Source organism: Gallinula chloropus (genome assembly GCF_964237585.1).
Source record: "Gallinula chloropus genome assembly, chromosome: 2".
Taxonomy (NCBI): domain Eukaryota; kingdom Metazoa; phylum Chordata; class Aves; order Gruiformes; family Rallidae; genus Gallinula; species Gallinula chloropus.
The window spans coordinates 153,502,843-153,521,498 of NC_140086.1; the positions used below are offsets into that span (position 1 = coordinate 153,502,843).

Sequence of the window (18,656 nt, forward strand, 5' to 3'; positions counted from 1 at the left end):
ATTGAATGCTTCCTGGCTAAAAAATACAACTGTCTGCTCTTTGTGTATCAGGCAGACTATGAAAAAGTATAAAGAAGAAGAATGGAAATATAAATAAAATAGAATTTATATTTTTTTAAATGACAGGTCTTTTTTACCCTTTATCTTAATCTTTGTGGAGTGAAAGAAAAATCACTATACATTTAAGCAGCATTTCGAGACCATTTTCCCACTCTCTCAGAGTCCAAACACTCTTTTGCTGTTAAAAAAATATAGCACTTGTATGGTTTGTTCTTTTAAATACTGTAATTAAGAACCTTATTTGCATGGCAGGCAAAGCTGGCAACTTTCATGTACTCAGCATGGTGAAAATGTCAAGTTTCATGGCTTGTGACAGATTAATAGAAAAATTATTTTTAAACTCTGCAAATTATTCATAGATATTGAGTAATAATCAGAAGTTGCATTTGGTGAAGAATAAAAATAGGACAAACTGAGTGTAGCATCAGTCTCTAAATTGAGCACTGTCTGTTTTTTAAATCATTTAAATTGTAGGCTTAGGAAAATAATCTTCACCTGAGATGAAGCGAGTTGTAAAATCTTTAACATAGTCTTTTGCACTGTAAATTAGCATCAGTGTACTTAACACAATTTTGATGCATATAGATTAAATGATTAATATAAAATTAATCATAAATGTAAAAGAATTAAAAGTCCATAATTTAGTATAGGTTAGTATCAGAGACCTACCACACATGGACGCCTGTTTTTGGAACACATTCCTTTTGCAATAATCATCCCTCTCCTGTGACTTTACTCTTGAAATTATTCTGATGACAGCAGTGCGTCAATCAGAATGCTTGGAGTGCTGTGCCCTCTCCTCTGCCCCTGAAACGATGCTCCATGAAGTTACTCTGCAGCACTGATCATTTTGGGGGGGACGGATTGGGGGAAGAGGGCACTACAAGGTGTCCAAATAATTACCTGATTTATCAAGACCGTAGATGCAGCTTGCAGAGGTAAGTCTTAGTTGCAGCCATCAAATCCAGGCCTTATTTCTGTTTCCATATAGTTACATTTGGAAGATGTGCTTGATCCAAAGCTTTCAATCTATTTTATCTTTGTGGTCTATCTGCTACACCTCAGCTGTCTGTATGCTAATGAAATGCAAAGCAGTGATATAAAATCAGCCACTAACTGGTGGGCACAGTGGTTAATGTCCTTAGCAGAGATTTTGCTTTTTCATCTTTAGTACTTGACCATTGTCAAGGTATGATGTTAGTACAACAAATCTGTCCCTTACTCCACAGTAGCTAGATATTTTAGTACAGGACCACATCATCTGTAGGCGACATTGCAAACAAACAGTTCAAGCTTGATGCATATGAAGGATGTAAATATGAATAGAAAATGTATTTTTGGTTGTATTGCAGCGTGTCATGGCACAGAGCTTGTCAATCTGCTGTTTCAGGTGCATGTTAAGAGTTTCCAGAGAAGGACTCAGGAAGCTCAATTTGCTAAAACAGAGAAAAGATTTTTTCATTGATCACTGGCTGTAAGCACCTATCTGTCAATAGAAATGTGAGAATACATCCAGCTCTACACTGACATTTGTTCAGTTCAGGTGCAAAATGAAGCAAATCTTTGAACAGTAAAGTTATTAAAAGAGTGAAAGATGTTTGCCTTTTTAGTATTAAGTTTGGGTGATGATCAATATTCTCTACTCAACAGTTCAGGGAAGTTATTTTGTAGTAGGTCAGCACAATATATCCTTCACAGATTCCCTGAATCTTTGAAGTTTAGTCAGGTACCGACTTAGGTAATATAAATACAGTATTGCAAAATGCTTAGCAAAATAAAATTTGGTTAACATTTCTTTTCAAAAATGGTTAAGCCAACCAAGGGCTCCATGGGTTTACAGCTGGTCTGAGTACCAGAAGGAGAATGAAATAGCCAGTATACACTTTTTAGTCCATTTATGTATTATATGACAATGACCAGCTGCAATTTTCTGCCCTTGCTTTGCTCTGTGAATCATGTCATATAGACATACTGTATGACAAAAACATCTCTTATAATCATGTGCTTTTTCCAATTAATTTGATTTCACATAAGTATGTTTATATACTTACTGTATATATATATATGTAAATAATATATAACACATTTACAGTGGGATGAGCATTTTTCAGAATCGAGAAGGAGAAAAGGAGTCATCAGTGCAATATAAACAATGGACATAAGCTTCAAATTCCTAAACACAGTAAGCTCAGAAATGTGTACACATTGCAAGTCATTAGTTCAAGCCCACCAAACATTTCCTGAGACAATTACCTTCGCTGCTATAAAATTTACTTTGCACAATCCTCTGGAGCGTTACTAATTGCTTTTCTTAACCTCCAGAGATTAAAGGATTTTGAAATGAACGTATAGACAAGTGGTGACTCCAATTTCAAATCTAAGCTTTATTAAGGCAAGCTCTGTTGTACGAAATAGGGTCATTAAGGGAATGTTTAATGATGGAAATATCCAATCCTAATCTCCTCATCTTCCTCCTATCTTGAGAAATTGCACCCTGCCTGTATTTTTTTTTTTCAAATGTGATGCAACCTCAACTCATTTCCATCTGGCATCAGCTCTATGTCTCCTCTTCAGAAACACACATTGCCACGTTGGCACTTGTTCTCAAATCCGTTTCCACTAGGGGGTATGATAGACTGTGACTGTATTTCACAGCAAACCTGTACAATATTGTAATACTGAAGTGTACACACATGAGGGAGAAGAACAGGCATGCAAAGCTTGGTGCATAATTTATGGAGATTTAAATCCTGTCATTCATAAATATAATTATAACCTACGGCTTGAAAGTGATATGGACCTTGCCATATTGATCATGCTCCAGCTCTGTTATTCAGATCATTCATTTGTTGACAGGCAAAATATAATAAGAATGTTGTTAGTCAGTAAAACAATTAATGAAAGGATATACTTCTATTTTACACAAAGAATATTGTTTGTTTCTGTGCATGTTGTGCACCCTCCCACCTTCAGATGGGAAATATAAACCCAAGGGGAGGGGATATTATTAAATCAGCAATCAACCTTCAAGTCATTTTGGTATAAACACTGTAATTATTTCATCTCTAGTAAACAGAATATAAGACAACAGCACATAAGGGTGACAATTTGCAATATGCTTTGAATGTCTTTGTTAAAAAAAACCTATTATGGCTGAAGGCAACGTTATTGAAATTAAAAAAAAAGCAGAAGTTGTGACAGCCAACAGAGGGGGTAATTAGTCAGTAAATTTCAAGTAATAAATTTAGCAGGTCATTGCAACAGACATTATATTTTGCGTGGGGAGAAGTCACTGTTTATTAGCCTTGAAGCCAGACCTGCTTACCTTGATTCAAAAAAAAATCATAACAGAGTAATAGGAAAAAAAAGGCTAAGTGTGATTATAATAGTGTAGTCCAGATGCCTTTTAAAACTCACAATCTTCTCATTTAGGCGGGTGTAAGTTCACTTGTGTCAGAAGAATCAACCACAGATTTACATAGGTGTAACTGTAGTACAGTTGTTGGTGGTGGTGGGGGGGAATAAACAGAAAATATGATAGAAAATATTGTCTTTCTAGATTAAAAGTGCTACAACCTAATGTACTTAATCCTGGTTGCAGCAGGTGTAGTTTACATTTCAGCCTGGGCATCGCGGTTTACATTGCTGATCGCTTTTTACCTACGCAGCTGGCTGGGCTGAGCGCTGGCGTGATGTCACCTGCCAGCCGGGAGGGATGCCTCCGCTAACCGGCAGCACCCGCCCTGCTCCGTGGGAACGGTTTGTTTGCAATTCATCAGCTCATAAACAGTTGTGTGCACTCCAGCGAGCCTCCATATCTAGAGTGATGTAAAGACAATTGCCATTAATATTAGCTAAGCTTCGGAGGGTTTGACAGCTGCACACACACACACACCAAAAGCAGTCTCATCTATCTATCTAATGTAAAGTTCCTGGTCAGGAAGTGTCATGGATTTTATACATCTCAGAACCTCTTATCAGTCTGCTTGCCCTCTTGTTTAAAAAGTCTTTTAAAAAATATTTTGCAGTCAAATAATGACTGGTTTTGTTTAAATGTTCCCGTCCAACACATAATGAACAGCGAGGAATTCCCCAAAGGGCATCTATTGTTATTGAAATGTTTATTTATTGAGTGCTTTTGCCAGAAGCCCCCCATGAGAAAAATCTCATTTTATGAGCTCCTGGAGCAGTCAGTTCCCAAAACATCCCGCAGAAATGCAATTTTGACCAAGTAATCTCAAGGTCTTTTGTTTGCTTTTAAATAAACAGCAGAATACCAATATGCAAAAAGTTGTTATGAGAGCTGCTGTATTTTCTGTGTTTTGTAGATACTCCTAGTGAAGCCATGCTTCTGTGGTGCTTGGGTGATTCCTCATGTTCAAGCATTCAGCTGCTCCAGCAGAGAAAAACAATATCCCGCATAGCAATATATGAGTGGATGTTTTAAATGATTCTGAGATATCTTCTTTCCTGTAAAAGAATGGTGCTAACCCAGCGTCATCCCAATTCCAGGAGGAAGTATTTTTTCCCACCCTTTTTTTAGAGCCCTATAGTTGTGTAGGGCTGACAGTTGGACTTGATCTCAAAGGTCTTTTCCAACCTTGATGATTCTATGATTCCTTTTTGTTTCCCTACATTGTCTCTTCAGCCATGAGGAGAAATGACAGTGCTTGGGGCAATTCATACACAGGCACGACTGCGATCCTGTCGTGTTCCTGGATTGTCCAGGTGGAGTCACTAGAGAATGGTGTGATGGTCCCTGTCAGGCTCACTACTCCAAAATCCCTGCCTCTCACTACCCAGGCTGGATCACTGAAATGATGCCATGAAGTTCATAGCTGCAGTGAGTGGGACAGGAGGACAACTGAAGTGGGAGTGACCTCTGGGCCAGATATGGAAGCAAAAACTTCAGTGAAGGGTAGAGGGGGAGAGCATTTTCTATGCCTTTGCTGATAAAGTTGAAGCCTAACTACATTGTGCTTGAAAGTTTGCATTGGTTCCACGTTCTCAGCTGTAATGGAACATGCAGTGTAGATTTGGGGGTAATATCTGAAGTTTTTTCCCCCTATCCTTGTCACGGTACAGCTTTGTACTGGGTTGGTCCCAGTTGTCTCCAAAGATTATTTAGAGAAAAATGATTGATTAATGACAGTTACTATTAACTACAGAATGGAATGTGAACAGTGCACGCTTTGCTAGTAGGAGACTGAAAGGATGCTTCTTAGTTTTACTGTGATTCCCTTTGTGACATCAAAGCAAATTCTTATGGTTAATAATAGTTTTTTTCTTCCTGAAATGGAAAAAGGTCTAAAGGTATTTCTGTCTAGGATATATGTGATGCATTTACAAACACTTCATTAAGTGCTCTCTGTTGTATAAATGCAAAATATTAACATGTTAGTAAAGGAATAATTTAAGGCTTCATTTCAAGCCCAGCAACAAAAATATTTTTCAAGTTCTTTCTTTTATGCAGCAATTTTTCAGACTTCCTTCTCTCATAAACCACGACTGTAAGAGGTCAAAGCATGTTACACATATGGTTCCAATGTACTTCAACAGTTAAGCAGGGTTGTTATTAAAAGTATAAATGTAATTCTTTTCACTGATTATATGAGCAATAAAAGCTTAGGAACTTACATAGTATGTAAGTAAATTTATGTAAGTATTTTGTAATAATGCCAATTTTTGTCTTTGCTGAGCCATTGCACTCTTCTGCTCTGTAAATTATCACTTCGTTTCTACAGTCTTGTTACCTGTAACTTTTTTTCAAAAAAGACATTTATTGTATTTTTGTGTGTGTTTTTTTCTTATACTTTCCATATATATGTATTTTAGTATTGCTTTAAGGATATCTGAAGTGAAATTTCTTTATTCCAGTAATTATTATAGCAGGGGCTGGAGAATATTGTTGCAGTGGTGGAGAATTAAGGCAACACTACATATATGGATTTATTTTTCTTTAAAAATGCACAATAAAAAAAATGTGTGAAATCCTCTGCACTCTTCAGCTGGATAATCGGTACCTTCTTCTGGAAATCCCTCATAGATCTTAATACCATAAAAACCCATCAGACTACATCCAAAAAGGTCACCATAGAGTCAATCATTTCCCTTCATAAGTTATTCAAACAAGTGATTACTGCTGTTGCTAAAAGATAAATACTTTCGAGTCAAAATCAGACATTGGATCAAATATGTCCAAAATCTTTTCTGCACACATGTTCCTGTGGAATTGACCCAGATAAATATTTTGAGTTTCTTTTTTGTTCCTCTGACTTACAGTTACAACAACAGGACTAAGCTTGTATTGATGTTAGGCATATAAAATTTGAAACTATATGTAATCTTCTTTAGATGCTGATTTCCAGTGATGTTTTATGCTGTATTTGGAGAATAACAATTTCATTGTCTCTGTTTTACAATTTTCATAGTAGGAACAGTATTTACAGGAGTGTTCTGAAGTTTAGTTAATGTCATTGAAATTCTTTCAGACAGGCAGAAGATACACACAAGAAACCACCAGAGATATAAAAATATATGCAAATGTAGCTAATGAAGCAAAAGGAAGAGAGCTAAATGGTGTCTTAATAGTTTCTCCTTAAAAACCTATTTTGATAAGCAGTATTATGCCATGTCTCCTGATTATGAACCTTACGGTTTTTAATAATCTCTTCCAGCGTGCTGGGACCAGCTGTGACCTTCAGAGTGCACTCAAACCTCCAAAACGTTTCAACTGCAGATGTTGCCAAAGCAGCAGGTAAGAGTCCTTGTCCTCCATTCCCAAACTGTGACCTCCTACCCACCCACTTAGTAGGCACTAGCACTACAAAAAGCACAGAGGCAGCCCATTGTGCCAGAAGACTGACATTTAAGGAAGGAGACAGTAAAGAGGTAAGTGGCGCATGTGGACAGTTGAAGAGTAAGATCTCTGAGTCAATTAAAACTGCCTGAGCTGCCTTTGTTTGTCAAGGAAATAGATTAAAGAGACTTGGAGTCAAGTTCTAACATGGTGAAAAACTCTTCGGTGTTGTCATGAACTCATGAAGACAGGTTGGTTGGTTGGAAATTAGGACATTTTACCTTTGCTTTTCCAATACTTTTTGTCAGGGAACAAAAATGTTATTGCATGTTACCTCTAGTTACTGGATCAAAAGATGGTAGAAATATACCTTTGTTGGTATGCTGCTTGGAAACTTTAAGTTACAAGCCAGTCTTGAGAATAAACATTATATTTCTGGAGCTAAAATTGCCTCTAAGTAGCTCTGTTCCAAGGGCTCCAGTTGGCTTCTTGTTGACTTGGCTAACAACTCTATTATGGAGTTGCTGACTGGAAGAAATAATTTCTTCAAAGTGACCAAACTGATAACTCATTTGCTCCCAAGTTACCCAGTTGATAGGGTTTAAATATTACAAGTAAATAAATGGCAATACTGCTTGAAAATAGAAGGAAAAAATTATTTACTTAAACATTGGGACCCCAGAACTGCCCATTAACTTCTCCTTTTGCTTCACCATGGATGAATTTAGTGATAGAAAGAACTAGGGTAGTTCCCATGCCAGAACTTTCCTTTCAGGACCAATTGGATATGGGTCTTGTTAACTGGTGATTAGAGTAGCAAACAGGATATTTTTTTTTTCTTAAAAGGGTTTAACATGACAAAAATGCATATTCTCAAAATAAGGGAATTACAAAAAAGTAATTATAGAATTATGGCACATCTGAATGTGTATAATTTACCCAGGAAAAACTAATGCAGCTTTTTCTTATAGCAATGCCTCGTCTTTAAACCTGTTGAATCTCTCTGAAGAGATCAACAAACATGATGCAGCTAGTAGAACCTGCCTGGGTTGCCGAAGACTTAGATATGGTATTTTGCCAGAAGTTTCCAAGGAAACTAAGCATTTCTTAGAATGTGGAATACAGAACATGAAAATGGTGGATCAGTAATCAGTTAAGAGACAAGAAACAGAGATTAGGAATAAATTATTAGTTTTGCTAGAAGGCTAGAGATAGTAAAAAAGTACAAGGAACTCTGTTGTGACTGTGGTATTCAACATATGTATAAATGTGCTGGAAAGAGATTGAACAGTGTAATGACAAAGTCTGCTAATAATTCTAAATTATTCACAGCATTAAAGTTGAAAGTTGAACTTAGAAATGTTTAAAACCCTAGCAGACTGAGTGACTGGACTCAAAATGACAGACTAAATTTATCGTCAATTAGTGTAAAATGCATATGGATAAAAAAATAGCTCAACATATAAAGTTATAGGTGTAAATAGACTGCTACCACTCTGGAGCAAGAACTTAGTGTAGTAACAGGTAATTTAATGAAAATAGCAACTCAGTCTCCATTACCAGTTGAACAAAGACAAATTTTTTAAGAATTACTCAGAAAGGAACAGGAAACAGAACAATACCATTTGTCCCTCCATAAATCTATCCCTTACCTGTATTTAAATGCACGATACGATTCTGCTTCTCATACCTCAGAAATGTCAGAAACTCCATTTGAAATGAAAATATTCAGGGAAAGGCAGAATACATGACTGGAGGTATGGAATATTTTCCATATAAGAAGTGGTGAAATACGACAGGAATCTTTATTTTGGAAAAAAGCAAAACATGAGTATATATGAAAAAGCCTGTTAAATCCAGAGTGATACAAAATGTGGACAGAATCTCTTACAATGCAAGAACAGATGAAACTGGCAGAAGGCCGGTTCAAGATAAATCAGTATGCAGTTTGCAGCTACACCTGTTGTGTACATGTGTTCAAAAATTTACAAGGTCGCGGAATCAAGATCACCTGAAATAGCACCAGTAAGTCCATAGAAAACAGGAGGTTCCTGGTGAGCCTTGGCCTCTTCCTGGCAATTTACTCTGAAATGTGTAAATGCTGTGGCTAGTTTATTTCAGCAAAACCAAGAAGTAACATTAGGGGGTTTTCTTACCACTGGGATCAAAGCAGTTGCTTTCAACTTCCTTGACATAAATATTTCTGACAAATTAGGAGGGTTCTGGGCACAAAAAAAGTCACCTGAGAGGAAGTTCTACAGATTCACCAGCTTAAACTAATCTTTTTCATTACATTTTTATCTACACTGTATATTCATATCCCAGTCATTTCCTAACTTCTGTTTGTTTAGTACATTAAAATTTTCCAGTTTTGATGGCTGCAGAAAGAGGCTTGTTGGACTCTCATATCATCCTCTCTCATTATGTCACTGTGGCCATAGTATTGTCATAGCTAAACCTCGTGTTTGCCTTTTACAAAAAAAAAACAAAAAACAGTTCTATCTAGCCATCAAATATTTTAAATTTAAAAGCATTGCATTTTCCTTTTTTAACCAATAAGGTTGCAGTAGCTTGTCAATGTTCTTGCTAATCAGTTCACTTATTTTAAGCAAACTTCTTACTTGCAAATCTCTAAAGCCAAAAATAAAGTCAGTTAAAGATCAACAGCAGTATATACTTACATAAGAAGGTTTTTTTCAGGCTTTAGTTATAATTGGAAATTTTAAAAGTCAACAGTGTCTTGAAGTAAAGCATTCCAAAAACTTAATTTACCAAAAGAAATAAAAGCAGAATGATTCACTGCATACATCCAGGGCAGACACAGGTAAATCTGTTGCTCCATGGTGTACTGCTATTAGGTAAATTGACATCCATCCTGGAACTCGGAAAGAAGATCTTGTTTATAGAAAATGAGCACACCAAACTGACAGAAGAATTTCACTGTCCATCACATTCTTAGAAATGAAAAGAATTTAGAAACAGAGGTAATCAGATGCCATAGTAATTATGGGAATGTAAATTATCCAGATTTGCAAAAGGAATCTATTTCTGCAGTTGATATGGACACGCACATCTCACCAATATCCACTTGAAGAGTTTCTGTGCAGCAGTTTGATCTCCTTATTCCTGTCATACATACTTTTGTAGCCAAAATGGATAAATGGTTTACATAGAGGGAAGTTTTCCATCGTCCTCTGGGGAGTTTGTGCAGTTTGGAGAAAGCATGGGACTCTAGGAACTATGCGAACATGACCTAGAATATCTACTAAAAAATGATGATGAAGAAGTATGATAATACAAAATACTTTCCTGTGGTTTTTTGGAGTTTGAAATCTGTTCTTGGTGTGCATGAGACCCAGGTGAGGAGTGACCAGGGTCTCTGAAATCCTTCAGCCACATTCTTGTTGGTAAAACCTTCAGTAATCCACAGTCCTAATTCCGTGTAAATGTTTGATTACTTTTTCTTTTTTTTTTTTCAGTTTCTAGGGCTACATAATTATATGGGAAAGCTGACTAAAAAGTAATTTAAAATTGTGTCCAGCTTGCTTTCTCACATTAACAATACCTTTATTTACTCTTTGACTACAGAGCAGGACAGCCAATGTTTTGCTAGTGTCGCATACGTTGACATTCATAATACACAGCATATCTTGCATCAAGTAGCTGTCCTCTGGCCTATTTCTGTTTAATAAGTCAGGCTCGATGGTGCAGTGTAATTTCATCTCAACATTTTGAAGAAATAAACTTTCTCTAGACATAGATGACCTGCTCTAGAGTAATTACACTTGGCACATGACATCATTTAGACAAATGAATGTGGATTTCATTTCTTTTCAGTTTAAAGGTTAGGAGAAATCTAGCAGAGAACAATTATCAGTAAGATAACTCTATTTATATAAAATTGCAATATAGCCAGTATAGTAATGAGCAATGAGTTTTTCATACAGCTTTATAAGTGCTACAGAATTGCACAGTTTATACAAAGACATGTACGGTAACATTGATAATTAGAATAGAGGAATCATACAAAGTTTCCAAACAGAATTTTAGCACCAGGTGGCTATAATGATCACATATATAGTGTGCACATGAAAAAGATGGAGGAGAGTCTTCTGCACTGATTATATGAAATGAGAACATTTGCTTATGTGTAGCTGCAGCCTTTTGCTGGCTAGAATCATGCTTACATTTTTTTTGGTATTGTATTAAAATGCGACAGTTTAGGTGGTGTAAAAAATGGGCCCAGAAAACAGATTTATGTATAACATAGGCATATAAGTGATAGGGGCAGGTAGCACAACAAGAGGCAGTTCATAAACAGTTATTAGTGAATTAAAAGATCTCTTCTATGCAGGTCTTTTGTCTAAGATATATTGTGATATACACCATTATGAATTTTGAAGTTACAGTAGACTATAAAGAACTCTTTTTGTCAAATTTCCCTTTTACCTAAACTATTGATTTTATTTTGGTTTTGTTTTCTTTTAATTGTTTGTTTTTTTTCACTTTTATATTGCCCTGCTGTTGAAACCCACATCTTCACAATGTGTATGGTTTAATAGGGACCATTAATCATGACTTAGAGAGTAGGGTGATGAATCATAACCTCCTTGTCTAAAAATGATTTCTCTGTCAGCTTTCTAACTCTTCAGAGTTAATTGAAATTTAATTCTGCTAAAAAAAAAAAACCCAAAATGTAAAAATACTGTGTTATCATTAAAATTTAACTGTATTACAAGCCAATTTGAATAAATATACTTCCTCAAAAGTATGGGGAAAATGAATAGTAAATTATATAGAATTGTATATATACACAATACATATATAGTTTTTATATTTCAAATATAGACATGCATATAGAATGTTTTAAACAACTGAAAAATTACTAAATTTTTAAACTTAACAAATTTTGAGACTTGACAACTAGAAATTTTGGTCACGGCCCAGCTGTGATGAAATATCCATGGCAACAAATACTGCAGTAAAACTCTTTGACATTGAAACTGAATATTTTTGCCAAAATTGGCAGCTCTACACAGACAAGACACGATCCTTAGCTTTTAGCATTAAACAGTTTTGAAATGACAATGGTACTTTAAAACCCTTAGAGTTAACTCAACCTGCCTACTGATTTAAATCGATGACATCTGATTGGTTTGGAGTGGTCCAAGATGTTAGAGTTTTAATCTTAATTTGGATGACTAAATGGTCAGTCATATTAGTGATCCTGGATTCAGTGGGTGAGGAAGTCTTTATGCCTCATTCTGCTTCCAATATGTTTGTATTGCTCAGCAGGTCTGAGCTGTATTTATGCATCAAAATTGTCTCTTCAAAATATGTAGGGTTAAGTACCTAAAATCAGTGGTCTAGTTTCAAAGGTTCTTAGTTCCCATCAAACCCTACAAACCTTTAATAACCTTGGGTAGTTAGTAAGCTTGAAATACAGAATTTTCTGAAGAATGACAAAGAAATGTAGATGTCAAAGCCATGTCAAACAGTGAAGCACCCCACCTGCATTAGAAGACCTGATTGCAAGCTCTTCTTCAACTGTGGTAAGGAACCTGCCTTACACAGTCACTGCAGAAATCTGTTTATTGTTCCAATTTCTTAAGCACATTGGTCGAACTGTTGTCAGACATCCAGTCAGGGCCCTGTTAAAAAGGGCTGAGACTCTGACATGAACATATTTTGATTTTCTTATAAATTCAGTGCCAGAAGTACCCATTATGAATGTAATTTAAAAGCCTTAACTATGAAAGTACAAATGATTGGTTAAATCTTGCATGAAATTTTTAGCTCTTTGCAGCAATTGTTTGTGTTAGCCTTCAGTATAGTCAAAATACACCTTTTAACGTTTGGCAAATCACATGTAAGTCTGTAAATATTACAGGTGTTAATATGACTATTCTCTTCTATTTTTTTCTAGTCATGAAATATAGTCCTCTTTTTATTGGTCAAAGGGTGATATCTTTCCAGTTTACTGTCTAATACAAATACATATAATAAAAATCAGGTTTATTAAATACCTTTATAAAGGTTGCACAACTATTTCATGATCTGAAATTTGGCAAAATGAGGCACAGAAGGAAGATAATTTACTCAACATCAGAGAATCAATTGATGAGGATCCGGTACACAACTTAAATTGACTGCTCATTTCTAGGAACACTGCAGAGGCTCACTCAGCTCTCTAGCCAATAAGTATTGACCAAACCAACGTTGTTGACAGAAACATAGTAGCTCTATATTATTATCCTGTATTAGCAAGAAAAGTTTTCTAGGAGGTTCTCAGGAGAACAAAGGAGACAGAACTGTCTTCCTATTTATCTTCGTGCAATATAACCGTACCTTCATATAATAAAGCTACATGTAATGTGTATGTGTAAAGAATGTATAAATGTGGAGAAGGGAGACTAGGAGAAGGCACAGCAGAATAATGAGAAATCATCAACTGTGAGAATAAGATTATGGAAAGTTTTATTTAGCATATTTAGAATAATTTATTTAATAGCTCATGTCTTATGGTATCATGGAGGAATTTGTACAAAATCTGTGAAACATCATTTAATGTCAGCTCGAAATACTGTGATTTGCTGTCTCTGCTCATTTCAACTTGTGCCTGGCCTTTGTTTCTTTTTAGATGGTTGGTTGTTAGATGTTCTTTATATAATATATTTCACTGAAGTAAGTTTAATCTAGGAATGTATTATTCCTCGTATTGCTTCTTTTGCTGACATAATGAAACTTAGCACTGACTGTTGTGCTGTTTTGATGATGGCAACATTCATCTTCTTTTTCGTGGTGACTGTCAGTGCAAGAGATATGAGTTCTATATCACCAGCAGCAGGAAACTTCAATTTCTGGGGAAAAAAGACTTCCTCTTCTCTAGGTCCTTGTTCTCTTTCTATATGGCTATAACCAGCCTTGGTTGTCTTGTTGATTTTTGGCATAAGCTTTGTACATCTTGTGAGAAGTCTCAGAATGATGAACTCCGTTGCTTCAGTCACAAACGTGTGCACGCTGTCATATTGTCTTGGTTTCCTTTTTCTACCCCACAACCCCAAGCAATAAAGGTTGTTTTGAAAGTATTGATTGGCCAGTCATTGTCAGATTCATAATTCAGCTGTGATGAAGTGAACAGAACAAGATGAAAGTCCATAACTGAATTCCATCCCTCTATCTAGATTTTTGCAGACCATGCAATTAGATGTCTCTCTCTCTGAGACGGTAACAAAGAGTGTGTCTGTGAATAATTTGAAGTTCATCTTTGAAGTGAACTGACAGCTTCTGTGTCAGAAACTTTGAAAAACATAGCCAGGAGGCTGTGAGGTCCATCTGATTTCACTTGCTGTGCCCTGGTTTAAGGAGGATTACATTTCTTTGGTCTCTAATGTGAAATGTAAAAGTTTGACAGCTCTTTTTCTGTTGCTAGCTCTCTTAAGTCTTTCAGTGCAAATCCTGATTTCTTCTACTCAAGCCTCCTTAGTTCACATTGTCCTTTTTCACCTCTTGACCCCTCTGTAGTGGATCAATTCCCTTTCACCTACTGTATCATCAAATCTATCTGAGGTATTTTCCTCAAATCCTCCCATTGCCGAATAAAGGACGTCTTTCTATTTTTGAAGCATTATTCAGAATCTGAACTGTCTCCTGCACCACCAAATGTCTTATACAATGATTAATAAATTTTTGAGATGGCATTTCCTTCCCACCTTGTTCTTCTGTTGAAAAATTAAATGAATTTTAGCAGTTGTGATGGGCACCACCATTCAGTAAATGTACCTCAATCCTGAAAATTTGCAAACATCAATGGTGATAACTCTTCTTTTAATGATGATATTCATTGCTGTAATTATTAAGGATGGATTTTTTTTTTAACATACACCTCTCTTCTCTAGTAACTGTCAGTTATCTAATTTTAGAAAGAAAACTTTTTGCTTTAAGCCCACTTTCTGTTGTAACAGAAAACTTCAGAACTGCTTTCTGTTCACCTGTAAAATGATGTAGTCTATTCCTGCAGAAACCTCTACATCAAGCTTCTTAACTATGGGGAACTCTAAAGCTTGCTAGTTATTTTGTAGAACTGGGGAGAAAAAATAAAAAGCTAAGTCACATTATATAGCCAATGTTCTTTAATGAAAGCAGTGACATTCATGTGATCACATCCTAGTGCCTCTTATTAAACACTTTTTCACAGAAAAACATCAGGATGGCTTATTAAAGTAAAACTAAGATAAGCACACCATTGGTGTAGTATATATGTTTTAGAGTACAATAGTTGATACCTGAACCAAACAATCCTATCAAAGAGTCAATGGGAAGACCAGAATTGAAGCTTCAAAAATATATATAGCTGCAAAGATTGATTTGCAACTACTCACGTTTCTGTTGTTTTTCTGAAATCTATAGACAGTCCTATGAAGACAGGTAAAATAATACCTCTATTAAAATAATTTATGTCATGGTTTAAAGGTTAATAGTGATTTTAATGTTGACTTTTTTTAAGAGCCCTCTGGTTGCATAACTAAAAGCATTTTGATAGTGAGGGTAGAATTCATCTAACCCAGTTGCAGCTGTCTAAAGGTTAAGCATTCATTCTAAACTAGTTGTCTAGATTGCCTCTACATTCAAAGAAAAAACTGGCATTTATCATAGCTGACAAAAGCTAGGTGAGAGAAAGCCAACTCTAATATCCACATAAACTCATTGCTGATGATAGGACTGCCATACATAAATATTGCAGATAAAGCCAGGGAGATTGGTTGAAGTTGGGATTGTAGATATTACCACAGTGGAAAGTTTCCAGGATCTTCCTGTAGTCTCTGCTTGGTAAAATCTACAAAAATGTTTTTGTTGCTAGATCTCTTGAAACATGGTGCAAATCCTGATTTCTTCTACTTAGGCCTCCTTCATTCACGTTGTCCTTCGATAACCTATTCAAAACTCTTTAATAATTCAAAATTAATTAAAGATTGAGTAAATTCACAATGATTTCAATTTTGATAAATATTACCATGTGTAAGATTATGAAACCACTGAATTCCTGCAGTCGGCTCAGTCAAACCAACAGCAGTCCGAGACGAAAGTGCCACATAGCTGAAGTGCAAAGAGATTTTCTTTCAAGTCCAATAAATCTCCCAATACATGGTTGACTATGGAAGTGAAAAGTCTTTTTCCATATTCAGCTTGCCACATATTTCCTTCCACAGATGTTTCAAGCTGACCTGTGTATTTTAAAAGGACTGCTTTCAGCTGATGTAAATCAACAAATAGCTGCACTGAAATCCATAGCACTGAGAATGGGTGATTGGAATAAAACGGGATTGTAGAAGAGCAGCAGTACTGGGGGTCCCACTCTGAATACGGTATCAAAAAGTTCCTATACTGAAATATTTGAGAAGAAAATTTCATTCTAATTTTATGCAAAACAAGCAGAAATTCCCAAACACAAGACAACCTGCTTAATGTCGTATTTCATCATACTGTTTAGCAAAATTGCTGCTGTTTAGATTTTTATGATAAGCAACAGATTTTCCAGGAAATTGGAAATATATATGCAATATGGTATATATAACCATAATACTTACAATTCCAGACATCTTCAAATGTTACAGTTCTTTAATAAAGCTTGATATACTTTTGTGCAGGGCACTTTAAGAGGCTATCTCTGTTCACAGCAGATCTTACTAAAGCAATTATTTAGGAATGTTACTCTAAGAAATCTGGTAAGGCGGGTACATAAAAGGCAGCATTCATGTAAAGAAGAGGCAAGCAGATCTAATATTTCTAACATTTAGTTAATATGTACCTTTTCAGGTAAGCATGAATACGGGAATTAAAGAAACCCTAATTTAGGTCAGGTACTATTGTAACCTGACCTTTACCTTGAAAAGAACAGCGAGTACATTTTTTTTCTCACCCATTAGACAGACTGATTATAACTTTTGAAAATGTGGAACAAGATAAACCTAACAATTTTAAACCATGCATGCAAATAAACACTAGGCCCCATGTGGAATAGAGGATAATGTTCTACTTGGTGCAAACAGGAAAATGTTCTTTATCTGAGGTAACTAAATATCCTGGGTTTAATATATGAAATTGGATGATTAGCAGTCTTGTGATTGTAAGTGATAGCTTTCATATCAGCCAAATAATAAAAAATTGTGAGGGAGAGCAGTGCTACTTCAGGCCCCTATGAAAAATAGCTGTTATTTAATGCACAAGACAAAAACACAAAATCAATTACACACAGAATCATCTTAGAATCGGGCTGTCATCCCTTTTAGCTGGAGAGAAGTAATAGCATGAAAAGGCGCTTTTCCAGAATCATAGTGTTTTGGTAACAGTGTGTAGGGGCAGCTGACCCAAACCTGGTAGCAATCTTTTCTCCAGAGAACACGAATTATGGGATGACATCTTGGGAAGGAGGCACAAACATGACCTGGGTTGAAGGGGCAGGTGGAGGGATTTTGGCAGACAAAGGCTTAGTTAAGAGGTCTGGAGGATTCGCTTATCATTTGTCTTGAAAATGGCCACTTGTATGACCTTCTACTACTGATAGCTTGTGGAAGAATGTATCTGAGAGAGGAAATAATGAGCTCTTGAGAGTGGGACAAGGAGTCATTTGGGAGCTTTAGGAGAGTTTTTGAAGATAAAAGAAGTTTGTTGGCTGTGATTACAGCACTATTCAGGCCTGCATTTTAGCATTGTCTTCATTTTGAGCCATCTTTTTCCTTAGGATTTGAAGGCTGCTTCAGTAGCTGCACAGTTGTTAGAGAGTGTTGTGACTACAAGGCAAGTGATTTGATTTTCATGAATTGTTTGTTTTCTGGGCTATGCATGGTCAAAGGTTGTTGGTTTTGGTTTTTTTTTTCCCCAGTTTCCTGAACACCTGATATCCATCCTGACATGTAAAATAAAATGGACTCAGGTTTATAGAACTTTCTTCTTGTACTTATTTGGAGATGATTGTCTGACAAAAATTATATGCAGGATTTAAAGATTAACGAACATTTTAGTAATCTGCAAACAATCTTTCTAGCATTAACTAGTCTTCAGGAAACTATGTTAAATTCCTTTGTTCTCTTTAGTGAATACTTTCCATAAATTTGAACTTTCTGGATTAAGAGAAATTGAACAGATTTAGGTTGGCTGAAGTCAAAAGACATTGTAGATTTAATCTAGCCATAGATTGTCAAAAAGTACCTGTAAATTCTCTGTGTCTCTGTTTTCTTAATTGTAAATCTGGCATGTGAATCGGGAAAAGGCTTTTTTATGAAAAGAAAAAATAGTTATAGCATAATGATTTTTTAAAGATAATTCAGCAGATAGACAGTATGGTCCTTATGGTCATTTGTTCCTGTGCTGCTTCTGCTGCTGGGTTGGGGTATTTTTGGTATTTTTTCCTGGTTGTATCAGTGCAACAAACTCAGGGTGACAGGAATCGTAAACTCATTTTGGTTGAAAGATCCATCTAGTGGGTTATTTAGCCTGTCCCCCAGAACTGTGATAGCATTGGCTGGCAGGAGATCATATAGCTAATATTTGATAGTCTATTAAAAAAAAGAGACAGATGAGAAAAAAAATATGCATGCCAAAATCCAGAGGGTGCCTCTTGGCAAAGTTTTATAGACATTTTAGATCAGTAACAAGAAAAGGTAGGTAGCTACACCCCATTACTCCTTCCTAAACAGGCAGGTAATTACTTTTGGCATTTTGACAAGTGTTTGCTGGAGTGAAGGTCAAAGCTGTCAGCAGAGAAGATCTATGCTAATCTGCTCAGCTGGAGAAGACT

The 18,656-nt window shown here is 35.9% G+C and overlaps 1 protein-coding gene across 1 annotated transcript in view; it reads left to right on the top strand.

Annotated features, from left to right (window-relative positions):
• The window catches only part of PTPRN2 (protein tyrosine phosphatase receptor type N2), a gene marked incomplete at both ends in the record, with an annotated part of 656,586 nt that overhangs the window by 292,368 nt on the left and 345,562 nt on the right, over positions 1-18,656 (top strand). Inside the window, one exon of the mRNA XM_084279942.1 lies at positions 6,738-6,817. Coding sequence (XP_084136068.1) covers positions 6,738-6,817 — 80 coding nt within the window. The remainder of the gene's footprint in view (positions 1-6,737; positions 6,818-18,656) is intronic.